General features: G+C 40.5%; 1 protein-coding gene across 3 annotated transcripts in view; it reads left to right on the top strand.

Moving 5' to 3' along the window:
• Positions 1 to 14,115, top strand: part of Nr6a1 (nuclear receptor subfamily 6 group A member 1) — a 202,895-nt gene that overhangs the window by 167,982 nt on the left and 20,798 nt on the right. For all 3 annotated transcript variants that reach the window (XM_063227343.1, XM_003470787.4, XM_063227349.1), the window contains 3 exons: positions 2,564 to 2,806; positions 10,050 to 10,105; positions 13,834 to 13,988. In XM_063227343.1, coding sequence (XP_063083413.1) covers positions 2,564 to 2,806; positions 10,050 to 10,105; positions 13,834 to 13,988 — 454 coding nt within the window. The remainder of the gene's footprint in view (positions 1 to 2,563; positions 2,807 to 10,049; positions 10,106 to 13,833; positions 13,989 to 14,115) is intronic.

Genomic DNA, 14,115 nt, shown 5'->3' with positions numbered 1-14,115 from the left:
GGGGATTTAGCTCAGCGGCATAAGCACCTGCCTTGCAAGCAGGCAGTCATGAGTTTGATCCCTGGTATCGATAAAAAAGAAAAAGACAAAAAAAAAAAGTCGTAACTCTTGTGTAGCCGATCATAATTTCCTAACACTGTTCCATGCTCTATTTCCAAGCCTTTTCAGCAGTCAGAGTCCAGCACTGGGGGTCCTGGTTTTATGCCATTGATTTTTCCTATTTGACTTTACCTGATATAATTTCTAAAGTTTGCTGTTATTATTTTGCTCTAATGTGTACCTTGAACTGTGTTTTCAAAAGTAAATGGAATGGGGCTGGAGATTTAGCTCAGCGGCATAAGTGCCTGCCTTGCAAGCAGGCAGTCATGAGTTCGATCCCCGATACCGATAAAAAGGAAAAAGACAAAAAAAAAAAAAAAGTAAATGGAATATTGAGTTTTTTTTAAATAGCAAAATGTTATCTAAATTAGTAAAAAAGAAACAAGGCATATAATACAACAACATACAATTTCAGTTTGATACAATTTACCAATTTGCTATTAGCTCACAGTTATGAAGTACATCTAAGACTTAGAAACTTGGAAACTGTAGAGCAACCCTCAAGTACCCAGGCAGTCCTTCCTGTATCTGTCATTCTCTTTATTTCCCTGGTTGTATGGTCTGAGTCTCATTCATCTGCTTCTCCTTGTAGTGTGACAATCCCCCTGCCCATTGTTGGGGACTGAATCCCTGGCCTTCACACTGAGCTACACCCCCAATCCTTTTTCACTTTTTCATTTAGAGACAGGATCTTGCTGAATTGCTGTGTTGCCCAGGCTGGGCTCAAACTTGGATCCTGCTTCCTCAGTTTTCCAGAGTGCTGGAATTGTAGGTGTGTGCCATCACACCCATCTTGGACAAGTCTTAACGTGTCTGTTTGCCTGTCTCCAAAAATGGCATGTTACATTACCTGTATAGCTGTAACAAATTACCACAAGTTAAGTACCTTAATGAACAGAAATTTATTTTCTTACAGCTCTGGAATCAGAAAAGTGAAAAAAAAAATCAGTATTTCTAGGCTAAAATGAGTATGTTGGCAGGACATACCCCCTTTAGATGTCTAGAGAGTCTGTTACTTGCCTCTTCCAAATTCAAATGGCTGCTGGCATTCCTTGAGTTCTTGCTCCACTCTTCATATCATCATCTCTATGTGAGTGTATATCTCCTCTACTATCATTATCAAATCTTCCTCTTGTGATTGCATTTAATCCCATTTATATAATCCAGAATAATCTCAATTCAGATTCTTACCTTTATCTTGTAGCATTTACAATTTCAAGTGATTAGGGCCCACTATCTCTAGGTGGCAGATACTCAGCTTACTAAATGGTGATCATAAAGACTTGTCTATCTCAAAGCTTGCACATAATAAGGGCTTCATGAATGCAAACTTCTGTCCTCATCCTGCTTACCTGTTGTTATGGCTGATACCTTTTATCAAAGTGAGAAGTTTAGAAGTTTAACTAAGACACTCAGCAGGGAGCCAGGGGTTTTACTTTGTAAATATCCTCATCCTGTGCAAGAGGAGGGAGCAGGGCTCCCTACACTATAAGGAAGGAAAAGAGGTTTGTTCTTTCCCCTCTTTTGCTTTGCCTGCTGCCTTGGAAGTGTTGCCCAATGCCATGCCACCCTGCCTTGGAGCCTGCTGATTATGGACTGAAACTTCCACAAACAGTGAGCTAAATAAACCTTTCCTTCACTGATTTTGAGGTGTTTTGCCTCAGCTATGAGAGAAAAGTTAACCAAGATACCTGTGTCACTGTGACTTTCAAAATTACCTTAAATGCTTTTTTTTTTTTTAAACCAAAATGTCATTATCAAATTAAGTGTGAACCTGTTAGGATATTTAAGTTTTCAACCATTATACTTTACTTATTCAGGAACAAGGTTCAAATCTCTGGTTTCCTGCCATAGCCTCTGATCAAAACCTTTCCTGTAAATTCTGGTACCTCCTACCTAGCAGGGTGTCAAGGTGCTTTCTTTGTTTTTGTTTGTTCTGTTTGTTCTTTTTCTTTTTGTACCAGGGATTGAACTCACAACCTTACACTTACCAGGCAAGCACTTGAGCCACTGAGCTAAATCCCTGGCCCTTAAAAGTGATTTCTTTTTGTCACATGCCTGCTCTTTGGCATGGTACTCTTTGAAGGAAGAGGAGAGCTATATTCAAGCCTGAATCTTTACTATCTTCCTACAGGGTAGCATTGATGTGCTGTGGGTGAGAAGGACAGGGAGAGGGAGGAGTCACACTTTTCCTAGGTTTCTGATGTGGATACTGTTCAAAGTGAAGATAAAACCCAGGGTAAAGTGTATGCATGTGCATTTGCTCATTTACTTTTATAGTTTACTTTTACACACAAGATAAATAATGTTTATAATATCTGTAGGTAGATGTAGGGGTTTCCTGGGACAGAGTTTTCAGAGATGCCCTCTGTTTACAGTTAGTCTGAAGATGGTGGTATGCTGAGTTTTCCCAGAGCAGGACTGCTTATTTTATTCTATTGTGCTCTAACTTGAAAATATTCAGTTTCTGTTCCAGATGATCGAGCTGAACAACGAACCTGCCTCATTTGTGGGGACCGTGCCACAGGCTTGCACTATGGAATCATCTCCTGTGAGGGCTGCAAAGGGTTTTTCAAGCGGAGCATTTGCAACAAACGGGTATATCGCTGCAGTCGTGACAAGAACTGTGTCATGTCTCGGAAGCAGAGGAACAGGTGCCAGTATTGCCGCCTACTCAAATGCCTCCAGATGGGGATGAACCGGAAAGGTGAGTGGTGCTCAAGGCTCTTTGTGCCCACCCTTCACACATCACTGCCTTTAGCATCAGCAGCTATGCTTCGGAGATACTCAGTTCCCAAACTGGCACTAAACTCCAGGCCACGTACTACGTGTTTGCAACCCATCCTAGGTGAGGAGAAAGACCAGTGAGATGTTAAGGATTCTGTGGGAGTGAATGCACAGGCCCCCTGTGGCAAGACTGCAGTTAACAATCAGGTCCCAACTGGGATTAATGTCTTCCTAGTTTTTCAAGGGATCATAGTAGGAAGTAGAAGTTTTAGATGAAAAGACAGGAAATTCTCTAAATGATACCATTTTATTTACTAGAATTATAGTATATTGTGAGGTTAGGTATGTTAAGAAATCTGTATCTTTAAAAAAAAAAAAGAAATCTATATCTAAATTCCCAAAGAGTTTGGGGTTTGTTGGGAAGCTTTTAAAAAACTGTACTGGTGTTTTCATACATGCAGCATAGCAGTTTGATAGTATCCAATTTATCCATTACCCTCCCTTATACCACTACCACCTTCCTCTTGTCTAATAATAATCTCCCTTCTACTGTCATGCCTTTGAGGGTTAGGGTTCTGCATATTAGGGAAAACATGCAGTACTTGTCTTTCTGAGTCTGACTTATTTCACTTAATATGATGATTGCCAATCCTATTTATTTTCCTGCAAATGACATAAGTTCTGCCATTGTGTACTTACACCACATGTTCTTTATCTGTTCATCTGTTGGTGGGCACCTAAACTGGTTCCATGCCTTGGCTATTGTGAATTGTGCTGCAGTAAACATGGGTATGCAGCTCTTTGAGGAGCTTTCTGAGAGCCATTAGCCTGAGATGACATGAATGAACTGATGTTGTAATAGGATTCATCTGGAGGCAGCTTTGAAGGATGGATTGGGTGAGAGGAAGCAGAAAAGCCACTTCGGAAGTTTTTAGAAGAACCCACAAGGAAAGTATAGAGAATCTGGAGAACGAGAAAGAGAACAAAATGACATAAATAGGAGGTGTGGAAGAAGCTCACCTGATGAGATTGGTGCCACACTGAGGTTTGGGCAGCACCAGAATCTGGAGTTAAGGTTTGAGTTGAAGGTAATGGCCAATAGGGGACAAGGCTAAAGAGCAGCATAAGGCTCAGTGCTGACCAAGGCAGTGCTGAGTTGAGGTACCTCCAGGCAGAGATTTTCACCAGGACATTGAATGTGTAGAATTGGAACTGGGATGAAAAGTCCTGCCTAGATGTTTGTGGAGCTGCCAGCACAAAGTTAGAATCAGCCCTAGAGAGACAGATTGGATACAGAAGAGAGAGCTGCTTATGCTAGAATCCGAACTGTGTTCCCTTGGAGAGTGGGGAGTAGCGCAGTACCATTTGCTAGAAAGAATAGAGGCTCTAGAGGAAGGGAGACTGCTCTGTGGCCTTGAGAAGTTTGTTTTATGTTCCTGATACTCAATGATCTTACCTTTAAAAACACTGATACTACTTTTTAGGGTTCTCTAGGAGCTGAAAAATGAGAGTGTGTACAAAATGTACAGCAAGCTGTTGGGAGTTCTTAGCAGCAAGCAAGGCTGGGAAGTTAGATTTGTGAACTGTTCGAACTGGTTCTGCGGCATGCTTTACTGAATGTAGATTTGCAGAGTAGTTGAGACGGATTTTACTGTGTGAGGGATGAAAAGGATTTTTTAAACACTTGCCCATTACTTAAAAAAAAGAAAAAGAAAAACTTGCCTTTTATGGGAAGGATAAGGGCTATGGAGGGCATTTGAATAAATATAAGTGGCTGGTAATTTTTTGTAATACTAATGTTTATTGAGCACTTACATATACCAGGAGAAAACACATAATAGTTTATGGGTTACATGTTTTCTGTACATTACACCATTGAATACACACATAAACCCATTGTTGACTATCATTCCACCTTACAAATGTGTCTGGGTAGTTACGATGACAATTAATATTTTTTAAATTATAATTTGTTAGTAATCGAGGACAAGGTGAACTGTTTCACATGTCTGTTCTGCAGGACAGCTATTTGCATGTCAGAGTGTCCTATGTTTACTGGATACTAAACGAATGCCTTAGTGGGCGTTTGAGTGTTGCCGTTTATCTTCTGCTCCTTTCTAACCTGTCTTCTACTAAAGCACAGCCACAAGGCTGCACTAGCCATTTTCCCTGCACTCGTGTTCCTTGCTCTGCCTGTGAGTCTTTTCCCCACCATCACTCTCCTTCTCCTAGCCTCCAATAAGAAACTAACACTGCCTTGAAAAAGAGTCTGTGGTTGTTTTTCCTCCCTCATCCTGATTTCATCTTGTCCTCTACCGGTGTCATCTGCCTTTGTTCCCCTCCCTGAGTATTTAATTCAAAGCATAGTTGTGAGATGCCTTCTTGACTGCTTTATCTGAGGAATCTGCATGCTTATTCAGTTAGAATGTGAGGTTTCGAAGCTTCTAGCCAAACTCACTTGTTTTAGAAAGAGGAAACTTAACCTTCTAAACCCTCTAACTATAGCCAGAAAATGATACTTGGGCTCTGAAGGGCAAAGATCTGTCTGCATTCAAGAAGACAGGCAGAGTGCTAAGTGAGACAGGAAGCCTTCGGAAAGAAATCCTGCCACCTTCTGGTTGGTGCTGGAAAAGCCTGACTAAAATTACAGATGCCATGGAAATATTTAAGGGAGTGAGAAATAATTCATTATGGAACTGTACTAGCCAGCATGTAGCTCTGTGCATTCCCCAGAATCCATAGAACTATACATCTCACAAAAAAGAATTTTCCTATGTGTAAAATCCCTTTTTTAATCAAGCAGGATGCAGTAGGAGGAAGGCAGGGAACTGAGAGCCAGAATGCACATATGACAGTTGACTCTTTCCTGGTGCTACAACGAGTCACATAACTACACTGAAGGTGATAGGGAAGAAAGGAGCTGACCATGGGCAACAGTATTTTGACTGTATATTAAGGATAACAACAAAAAGAATTGCATGTAAACAAAGCACTCTAGTTTGTAAAATTTGTTTCTCTCAAGGTTATGCGTTGGAAATTCTGTATAAATGCATAATATGATTAAACAAGCAGGTAAATATATTGTAAATAATGTGGAATATTTACACAGCAGAGAAAGAAGCTATAAATTAGGAAAGGGAGGGCTAAAGTGAAAGTTAAAGTGCTAAACTGGATCAGTAGTGTCAGTGTGGGCTCATTTTTTAGGTTAGTAGATAGAAAATATAGACATGTGGGAGTACATGAGTTAGTACATGTATATGTATTTCCAAGCACTAGCCATTGCAAAGGGCTAGAAGTGATGATACTCCAACAACAATGAACACCGCCAGCCACCATATCTTGGCTTCTAAATATCAATTAAAGGAATCCAGACCCCTTGGAGAACTGGTGGATTGTAGGACTGGGATAGCGAAAATAAATGAGCCTGAAAGCTAGCATGGTGGTGCACAGCTGTAATCTTAGCTGCTCAGGGTGCTGAGGCAGGAAGACCACAAGTTTTCAGAAGTAGGCTGAGCAACTTAGTGAGACCCTATCTCAAAATAGAATTAAAGAAAGTGGTGGTGTGAGTGTGTGCAATTATAGAGGATTTAATTAGCATACACAAAAACCTGAATTCAATACCTAATGCTGCTAATTAATTTCATTAATTAATTTTTAAAAAGAAGCATATTGAAAGGGAACAGAGCCCAACCTGGAATAATTTTCAGTGGTCAAAGTTGGAACACCATGCACAACAAAATAATTCTTCCTTAGAGAAGACTTGCAGTTATAAGAAGAAGTACAACTTTTCTGAAGGGGAAGGTAACCAAAAGATAGAGAGAAGGATTTGATAGAGCAAGAGAAGAGGATAAGAAAAAATTGAGATGTGTTTTGGACATGAATTCACTCCCCACAAGGAATGTAATCATCATGTACTACAAACATGTACTAATAAAAAACCTGGATTTAAAAAGCTGTATGTGGGGGCTGGAGATTTAGCTCAGCGGCATAAGCACCTGCCTTGTAAGCAGGCAGTCGTGAGTTCGATCCCTGGTACCGATAAAAAGGAAAAAGACAAAAAAAAAAAAAAAAAAGCTGTATGTGGTGATAGATCACACACAAGATTACACTCTGGAGGCTGTGGCAGGAGAATCACTACAAGTTCAAGGCTAGCAGAACTAATAGTGAGATCCTGTCTCAAAAAAAAATGTGGATAAAAAAATAAATGTAGAAGGCATAAAGGAAATACTATAGAAAATCACTGTTGGGATACCACAATATTCACTTCTGTAAGCAAGATCCTTTGATAGATGCCAACAGAAGTGAGTATTTATTTATACAAAAACAGAATATTTGCACAACCTGAAGATATGCAGTATTTACATAGGCAATAGTATTTTCCATAGAAAATTCTATTTGCTTTAGCCAGGTGATCAAGGTTAATGTCACCAGTAAAACACACCAGCATTATTTACATCTAATATAGTACAGTGAGCAGGACAAAGGTGACCACACAGAGCTAAATTCATGTTTCACCAGTTAGCTCGCTGTCCTTAATAGCAATTGTGTTTTTTCTGATTTAGGAGCCAGTGGAGGATTACACTATATTTAGTTCTTACATCTCTTTAGTCTTCTTTAATCTGAAGTGGTCCTCATTGTTGATATTGAAGTAAATGGATTATTTATTTTGTGCAATATTCCTCAATTTGGACTTGTCACTTTCTGCATAATCAGATTCAGGTTATATATTTTGGACATCACTGAATCAGTGTTGCATCTTTCTCAGTGTGTTACATCATCTAAGTTTTCCCTATTAATGGTAATGTTAACCGAAGTCACTTGGTTAAGATGACATCATTTGGGTGGGATGGTGTTACCAGATTTTTCCACTGTATAGTTTCTTTCTGAGTAAAATAACACAGAATCATAACTGTGGAACAACGCAGCATGGTCAGGGACTAACACTCAGTTCTATGTAGATGGGGGCCAACATTCATGGGCAAATGAAGGTGGGGAATCCCACAGGAACCAGACCAGAGAGGATCTCAGACACTGAGCTAAGGAGCTTACGTCTAGACCCTGGGCCACAGAGAAAGCACTTTCAAGCAGGGCCCTGCTGTAGTCACCTATGCATTTTACTTTTGGTTTCTGGGTTTGGTTGTCTGCCCAGGACCAAGCAGGTGAAGGATGGCGGTAGGCACATGGGTTTCAGAACAGAAAGTGTATTTGGCTGCTTCTGAGCAGATTGAAGAGCTATAGCAGATGCCATTTTCTTAGCTTGGATAAGAAATACCAGAGCCCCTCCTGGGATGCTGCACCTTGAAGCCACTTGTTCATGCCAGTCAGATTGCTGCCAGAAAGGTGCTCAGCACAGCTAGGTTGAAAGCAGCACAGTCAGTTCTTCCCTGAGTAAGCTTGAGCATGGCTGTCTCCCACTGAGCACTGTCTCCTTGTCTCTAAAATACACAAGATAGTAATAGTGTATACCTTTGAGGTTATTAAAAGCATCAAAACAACCTGTGTGCAAGTACATTATCAGCTTGAAAATATAGTGCAGATACTCATTTTGACAAAAGCACTGTTACACGGTATATTTTTCCCCCACTGTTCAGCTAGTTTTATGCCATCCTGACAGATTTTATCATCTTTGGTTAAACCAGTACTATTGTTTGCCTTATAGTGTTTAAATCAACTTTTTTTTTTTGTACTGGAAATCAAACTTAGGGCCTCACACTTGTCAGGCAGGCACTGTGCCACTGAACTGTATCTCTGGCCCTAAATCAACTTTATAAAAACAAAATACTAGTTAATTTTCAAAGGAAATTTAACATCACAGTGGATTAAAAGAATCAGTATTTGTAACAGACACTAGAGTAAATACATAATTAAGAGTTTATTTACATACCAACACACTGAATGTTTCTCCAATAAAACTCATACATGATATGGGAAATACAGGTGAGAGAAGGAAGACTGGTTTTAGTTTTATAATCTGAGATCCAATCCTGGTTCTTGTGTTTAGTTCTTGTCTCCTTAAGCAAAATGCTTAACTCTGAGCCTTAGGTTTTGCTGTTCAATGGGACGATACTGATACTTTCCTCATGAGGTTTTACCCAGGGTAATAGTACCTAACATGCAAGTACTTGTCTATCATATGCTAGTTTTCTTAGTGTTAAAAGAGGATTGAAAAAGGACATGAGTTTTTAAGTTTCAGAATAAAAACTGGTAAAATATAAATCTTTAAGATTTTTTTTATTGTTTGGAGGTTTTTGTTGTTTATCTTTGGGGGGGGTGTTTTAGGGTTTTTGTTTTGTCTGGATGAGATCTTGCTATATGTTCCAGGCTGACCTTAAGTTCACTATGTAGCCTAGCCTAGTCTGGAACTCATGGCAGTCCTACCTCAGCTTCCTGAGTGCTGGGATTGGTGTGGGTTTTTTTTTTTCTTTTTGAGACAGGGTCTCTATGCAGTTCAGGCTGGTCTTGAACTCACTTTGTAGCCCAGGCTAGTCTCAAACTTGCAACAATCCTCCTGCCTCAGCCTCCCAAGTGCTGGGATTACAGGCATGAGCCACCACACCCAGCTCCTGAGTGCTGGGATTACAAGCATGTGCCACCATACCTGGCTAAGGTTTTTGGTTCTTAAGTAGAGCATGTTAAGTTTCTTTCTCACCTCTAGGATGGTGAGAGACATCAGCTGAAATATGTGTAGTGTTCTATCTGGCTTTTGCTAGGTCTTTGTTTTGTAGTTGGGACCTGGAGCAAAGACATATGAGATGTCAGTATTAGAATTGGAAATATCTAAAGATTGTCACTGACCCTAGAAGAGCAGGGAGGGAGTTAAGCATTCTTTTAAACTTGAAATTAGATTGAAAGAGTGCTGTCAGATAATAGCCAGTATATATCCAGCTTAATATAAGCCGTGTATGCTTCTCACTGCAAATTCATAGCAGGCTTATAAAGCAGACTGTGCTCCTCATTTTCCAGATGAGGGTACAAAGGCATTTGCAAAGTTGCTGCTGCCTTTGTTGAGCATACTGCATGTATCCTGTGTATGCCATATGTATCAGGGTACCCGGGTGCCCCACAGTGTCTGCTGCCAGTGAAATAACCTGCAGTAATAGAGTAAATGCTTTGGGTCCAGAAAGGTTTATTTTAAGCTCAGCTTCCCCAGACTTTAGCCAAACAAATTCTCTTTTTGTGCTTAAACTTCTAAGTTTGCTTCTGCCTCCTTATGTTTCTTCCAGCTATCAGAGAAGATGGCATGCCAGGAGGCCGGAATAAGAGCATTGGGCCCGTCCAGGTGAGTTCTTGGAAGTCCAGTGCTCCAGACGCCTCAACCCTTTCGTCTCTTTCTCTGGGGAAGCCATCTTTGTTTTCCATCTGAGAAAACTGTTTTAAAGCTTGGGTTTGAAAGTATTCTGAAAATCTCAAATGTAGAAGCTAATAATTAAATCCTTCCTTGTGATCCCTCAGCCATTCCTAAATATTTCACAGGCAGTAAGCCCAATTCTGGCTCTGAACTAGAGATTGTTGTTTTTGCTTGTTTTTGTTTTGTCCTTCACTTAAAATTGTAGATAACTTCATCTGACAGAAATCAGACTACTTTGTTGTTCATATCTTGTAAGGATATATCAACAGAATGTTCATTACTTTATTTGTAGAGTAGGAATAAGAAAACCCAAATCAATTTCACAAATGTTTCCTAAGCTCCTGCTCTGCCAGGATGTATTCTGTGACCTCGGTCCAGTGGGGCATAGATATGTAAACAGGTATTGTAGTACAGTGAGGATAACAGAGATTGTCCTAGAAGGGAGAACAAGGGGCTTCTGTTTCTTTTAGGCTAGAGACAGAATTGACTGAAGATATTCAAGGAGACTTGCTTCAGAAAGCGGTTTTAAACAAGTATTAAAGAAGGGGGAAGAATAAGGGATGGGAAGTTACACACTTTTTATTCCTGCTAGACAGAATAGACTCTGTGGAGATATGAATCTTTAAGGGATGACATGAAGTGAGATGTTTATTCAGTTAGGCAGAACCATTCAGCACGTGTAATAGAGTGGGAGAGAAAAGATGGATTCCTTAAATTTGGATAAATATTCAAAGGAGTAGCCTCAATAATCTTTGACTTTAGCCCTTATATAGGCCTTTTTTTTTTTTTTTTTAACATTAAACTGGAAATTGAACTCAGGACCTCGTGCTTGCCAGGCAGGTGCTTACATTGCTGAGCTATATTTCTGGCTAGCTTTTTTTTAAAAACAGACCTGGAGATTGAACCTAGGGCCTGGCACATGCTGGGCAAGTGGTATACCACTGAGGTATATCCCTAGCTGTGCTGTTTTGTTTTGTGTTTTGTTTTGTTTGTGAGACAGGGTCTCTCTAAACTGCCAGCCTGACCTTGAATTTTGTATCTTCCTGTCTCCTCTTCCTGAGTAGCTGGGATTATAGGCATGCACCACTGTGTTTGACTGAATCTCTGTGGGGCCAGCCTACACCACTTGTTCTTGTCTGCCAATAGGACTTTGTGAAGGTAGAGAATTGGATCTGTTTATGACCCATCATTAACTGAATCCCTCAGCACACTAGAGAACAAGTACCATCTCTTAAGAGGTTTTGGTTGTATACCAAAAGGCAACCATTAAAAAGGCTTTTTTTGTTGTTTTTAAGCAGGATCTCACTATGTAGTATTGGCTGACCTTGAGCTCATGTAGCCCAGGCTGACCTCAAACTCATGGTGATCCTCCTGCCTCAGACTCTCAATTGCTGAGGTTACAGGCATGTTCCACCATGCTCATCTAAAAGACTTTAAAATAGGCAGAGGGCCCTACTCATTTGCATTTTATAAAAATCATTCTAGTAATGGAAACTGTAAAGAATGAAACGGGCTGAGTATGGTGGCGCACACGTTATAATCCCAGCACTCCAGAGGCTGAGGCAGGAGAAACATTTTGAGTTCAAGACCACACTGGGTTGGAAAGCAGACTCAAGGCCAGCTTGAACTGCATAATGAAACCTTGGCTCAAAACCAAAACAAAAAAAAATGTGAAACAGAAGGAACAGCGATAAAAGGATTTTGTAGAAGTTCAGTCCAAGAGATACAGGTAATAGTTTGAAGTAGGGCAGTGACAGTGCAGATTGAGAATCAGATACCTTTTCTTTTTCTTTCTTTCTTTTCTTTTTTTTTTTTTTTTTTTTTTTTTTTTTTTGGTATTGGGGATCAAACTCATGACCTCATGCTTGCTGGGCAGGTGCTTAAGCCACTGAGCTAAATCCCAGGCCCAGATTGAGGATCAGAAATAGATTCAAGAGATGGTAAATAATCAGGCTAAATGATATGATTTCTCCAACTAAACATGAACAAATGAAAGATAAGAGTCCAGAGTTTGTCCACAGTATACACCCAATAAGAGTGTGTATATTTTAATTTTTGTATCATAGACAGAGTCCATATCCTATGTGTTAGCTGGCTTCCCTGTCTGAGTGCTCCTATATTTATGACCTGGGTAACACAGGTTCTCAGAAGCTGCTAAAACAAAGAATTGTGCAAGTGCAAGTCAGACATGTTGGATCTTCTGAGTTTACATAGGAATAGTATATAAAAATTCATCTGGCCCCTCCTCCTGAACAGTTCCTCTCCCTTTTGATGTTGAGGGCAGGCAGTTCGACCTCAGGTCTAGGTTAGACATGTTGTAGAGGTTTATTCACTCTGTAGTAGCAGCTAGAGCACTAGTCTCAGTCCTTGTGTACTTTGGCTTCTTCCTCAACTTTCTGCCCAAACATGGATATACAGTGTAACCAGTGCAAGTTAGTTCATTTACATAGACTTGGGGGTGTCCTTACTAAAAAAAAATCATGTGAAGGTACGTGGCTGATGTTTAATAAATGAACATTTGTTTATTCAACATATTTACTGAGTATTTCCCCTTTTCTAGATTCTATCATGGCCTTCAGTCTTGTAGGGGATATTTTTACAATACCTTATCATAAACCCCTTAAAATAACGATGCCCAGCATAGTGGCACACACCTATATTCCTAGCTACCTGGGAGACTGAGGCAGGGGGATCTGATGAACCCAGGAGTTCAAAACGTGACTACACAGCATAGCGAGTCTGTCTCAAAAAACAACAAAATAAAACAACAAACAAAATACATAATCAGCCCTTAAATATTGGTTTCTATGTGCCAAATCCTTTTCTGAGTATTTGATAAGTTTTTGAATCCTCCTCACAATTTTCCTGTGAAAAGACTTACTCTGTGTGCCATACAGATGAAGGAATTTAAGTTTGGTAGTTTGATGATTTACCAGGTGTTTTACAACCAGAAATGGATTTAAACAAAGGCAGTCAGTCTAGCTCCAGAATTTATACACTCAGATGCTATACTATTCTGCCTCTCCCAGGATACAGAGTGGAAAGAAGGTCCTAAAATTTTAATTGTCAGTAGAAATTTGTTTTATTTTGTTTATTTTTTGAGACTGGGTCTTGCTATGTAACCCATGCTGGCTGGCCTGGAATTTGTGGTGCTCTTCATGCCTCAGCCTTCCAAATACTGGGATTACAGGTGTGTGTACCATCACACCCTGCTGAAAGATGCTTAAAGGTGATGTTTGAATTGGATCTCAAAGGGCAAGTAGAAGAGTGTCATTAAGGAACAGTGTTTTAGGGTTAGAAATGAGTAGAGTTGGGCCAGGGATTTAGCTCAGTGGCTTAAGCGCCTGCCTGGCAAACACAAGGTCGAGTTTGATCCCTGGTACCAAGAGAAAAAAAAAATGAGTAGACTCAAGAACAAACAGGAATATTGAGGGCCACACAGTCTTCGTGGCATGAGAGTTCGTGGTAAGGGAAAGGCTGTGATGGACTACGGTGCTGGCAGCAGACAGCCAAACTCTGAAGATCAGTGAGGGACTGGGAGTGTGGGTGTAGGAGAGGGCATCTAGGACTCTTGAGAGTTCTGAGAGTCCTGTGAGATTGGGCAAGAACAGAGGTGTCTTGAGCACCCAAATCTAATGTGTGTTTATTCCTTGCCAAAGATATCAGAAGAAGAGATTGAAAGGATAATGTCTGGGCAGGAGTTTGAGGAAGAAACCAATCACTGGAGCAACCATGGTGATAGCGACCATAGTTCCCCTGGAAACAGGGCTTCGGAGAGCAACCAGCCCTCACCAGGCTCCACGCTGTCCTCCAGGTGAGCTTTAAGGCAAACTCAGCTTCTGTATCTAGGACCACATAAAATGTCCCCCACAGGGAACCCCTGGCTGAGTTCCTACCAGGACGCACCAGCCACTGTGCTCTTAATCCCTCAGCCTCTTCTG

Source organism: Cavia porcellus, unplaced genomic scaffold (genome assembly GCF_034190915.1).
Source record: "Cavia porcellus strain 051 isolate PalLab524CR breed Dunkin Hartley unplaced genomic scaffold, mCavPor4.1 scaffold_1, whole genome shotgun sequence".
Classification (NCBI taxonomy): domain Eukaryota; kingdom Metazoa; phylum Chordata; class Mammalia; order Rodentia; family Caviidae; genus Cavia; species Cavia porcellus.
The sequence above is the reverse complement of the archived record's forward strand: the minus strand, read 5'-3'. Positions and strand labels throughout refer to the sequence as shown.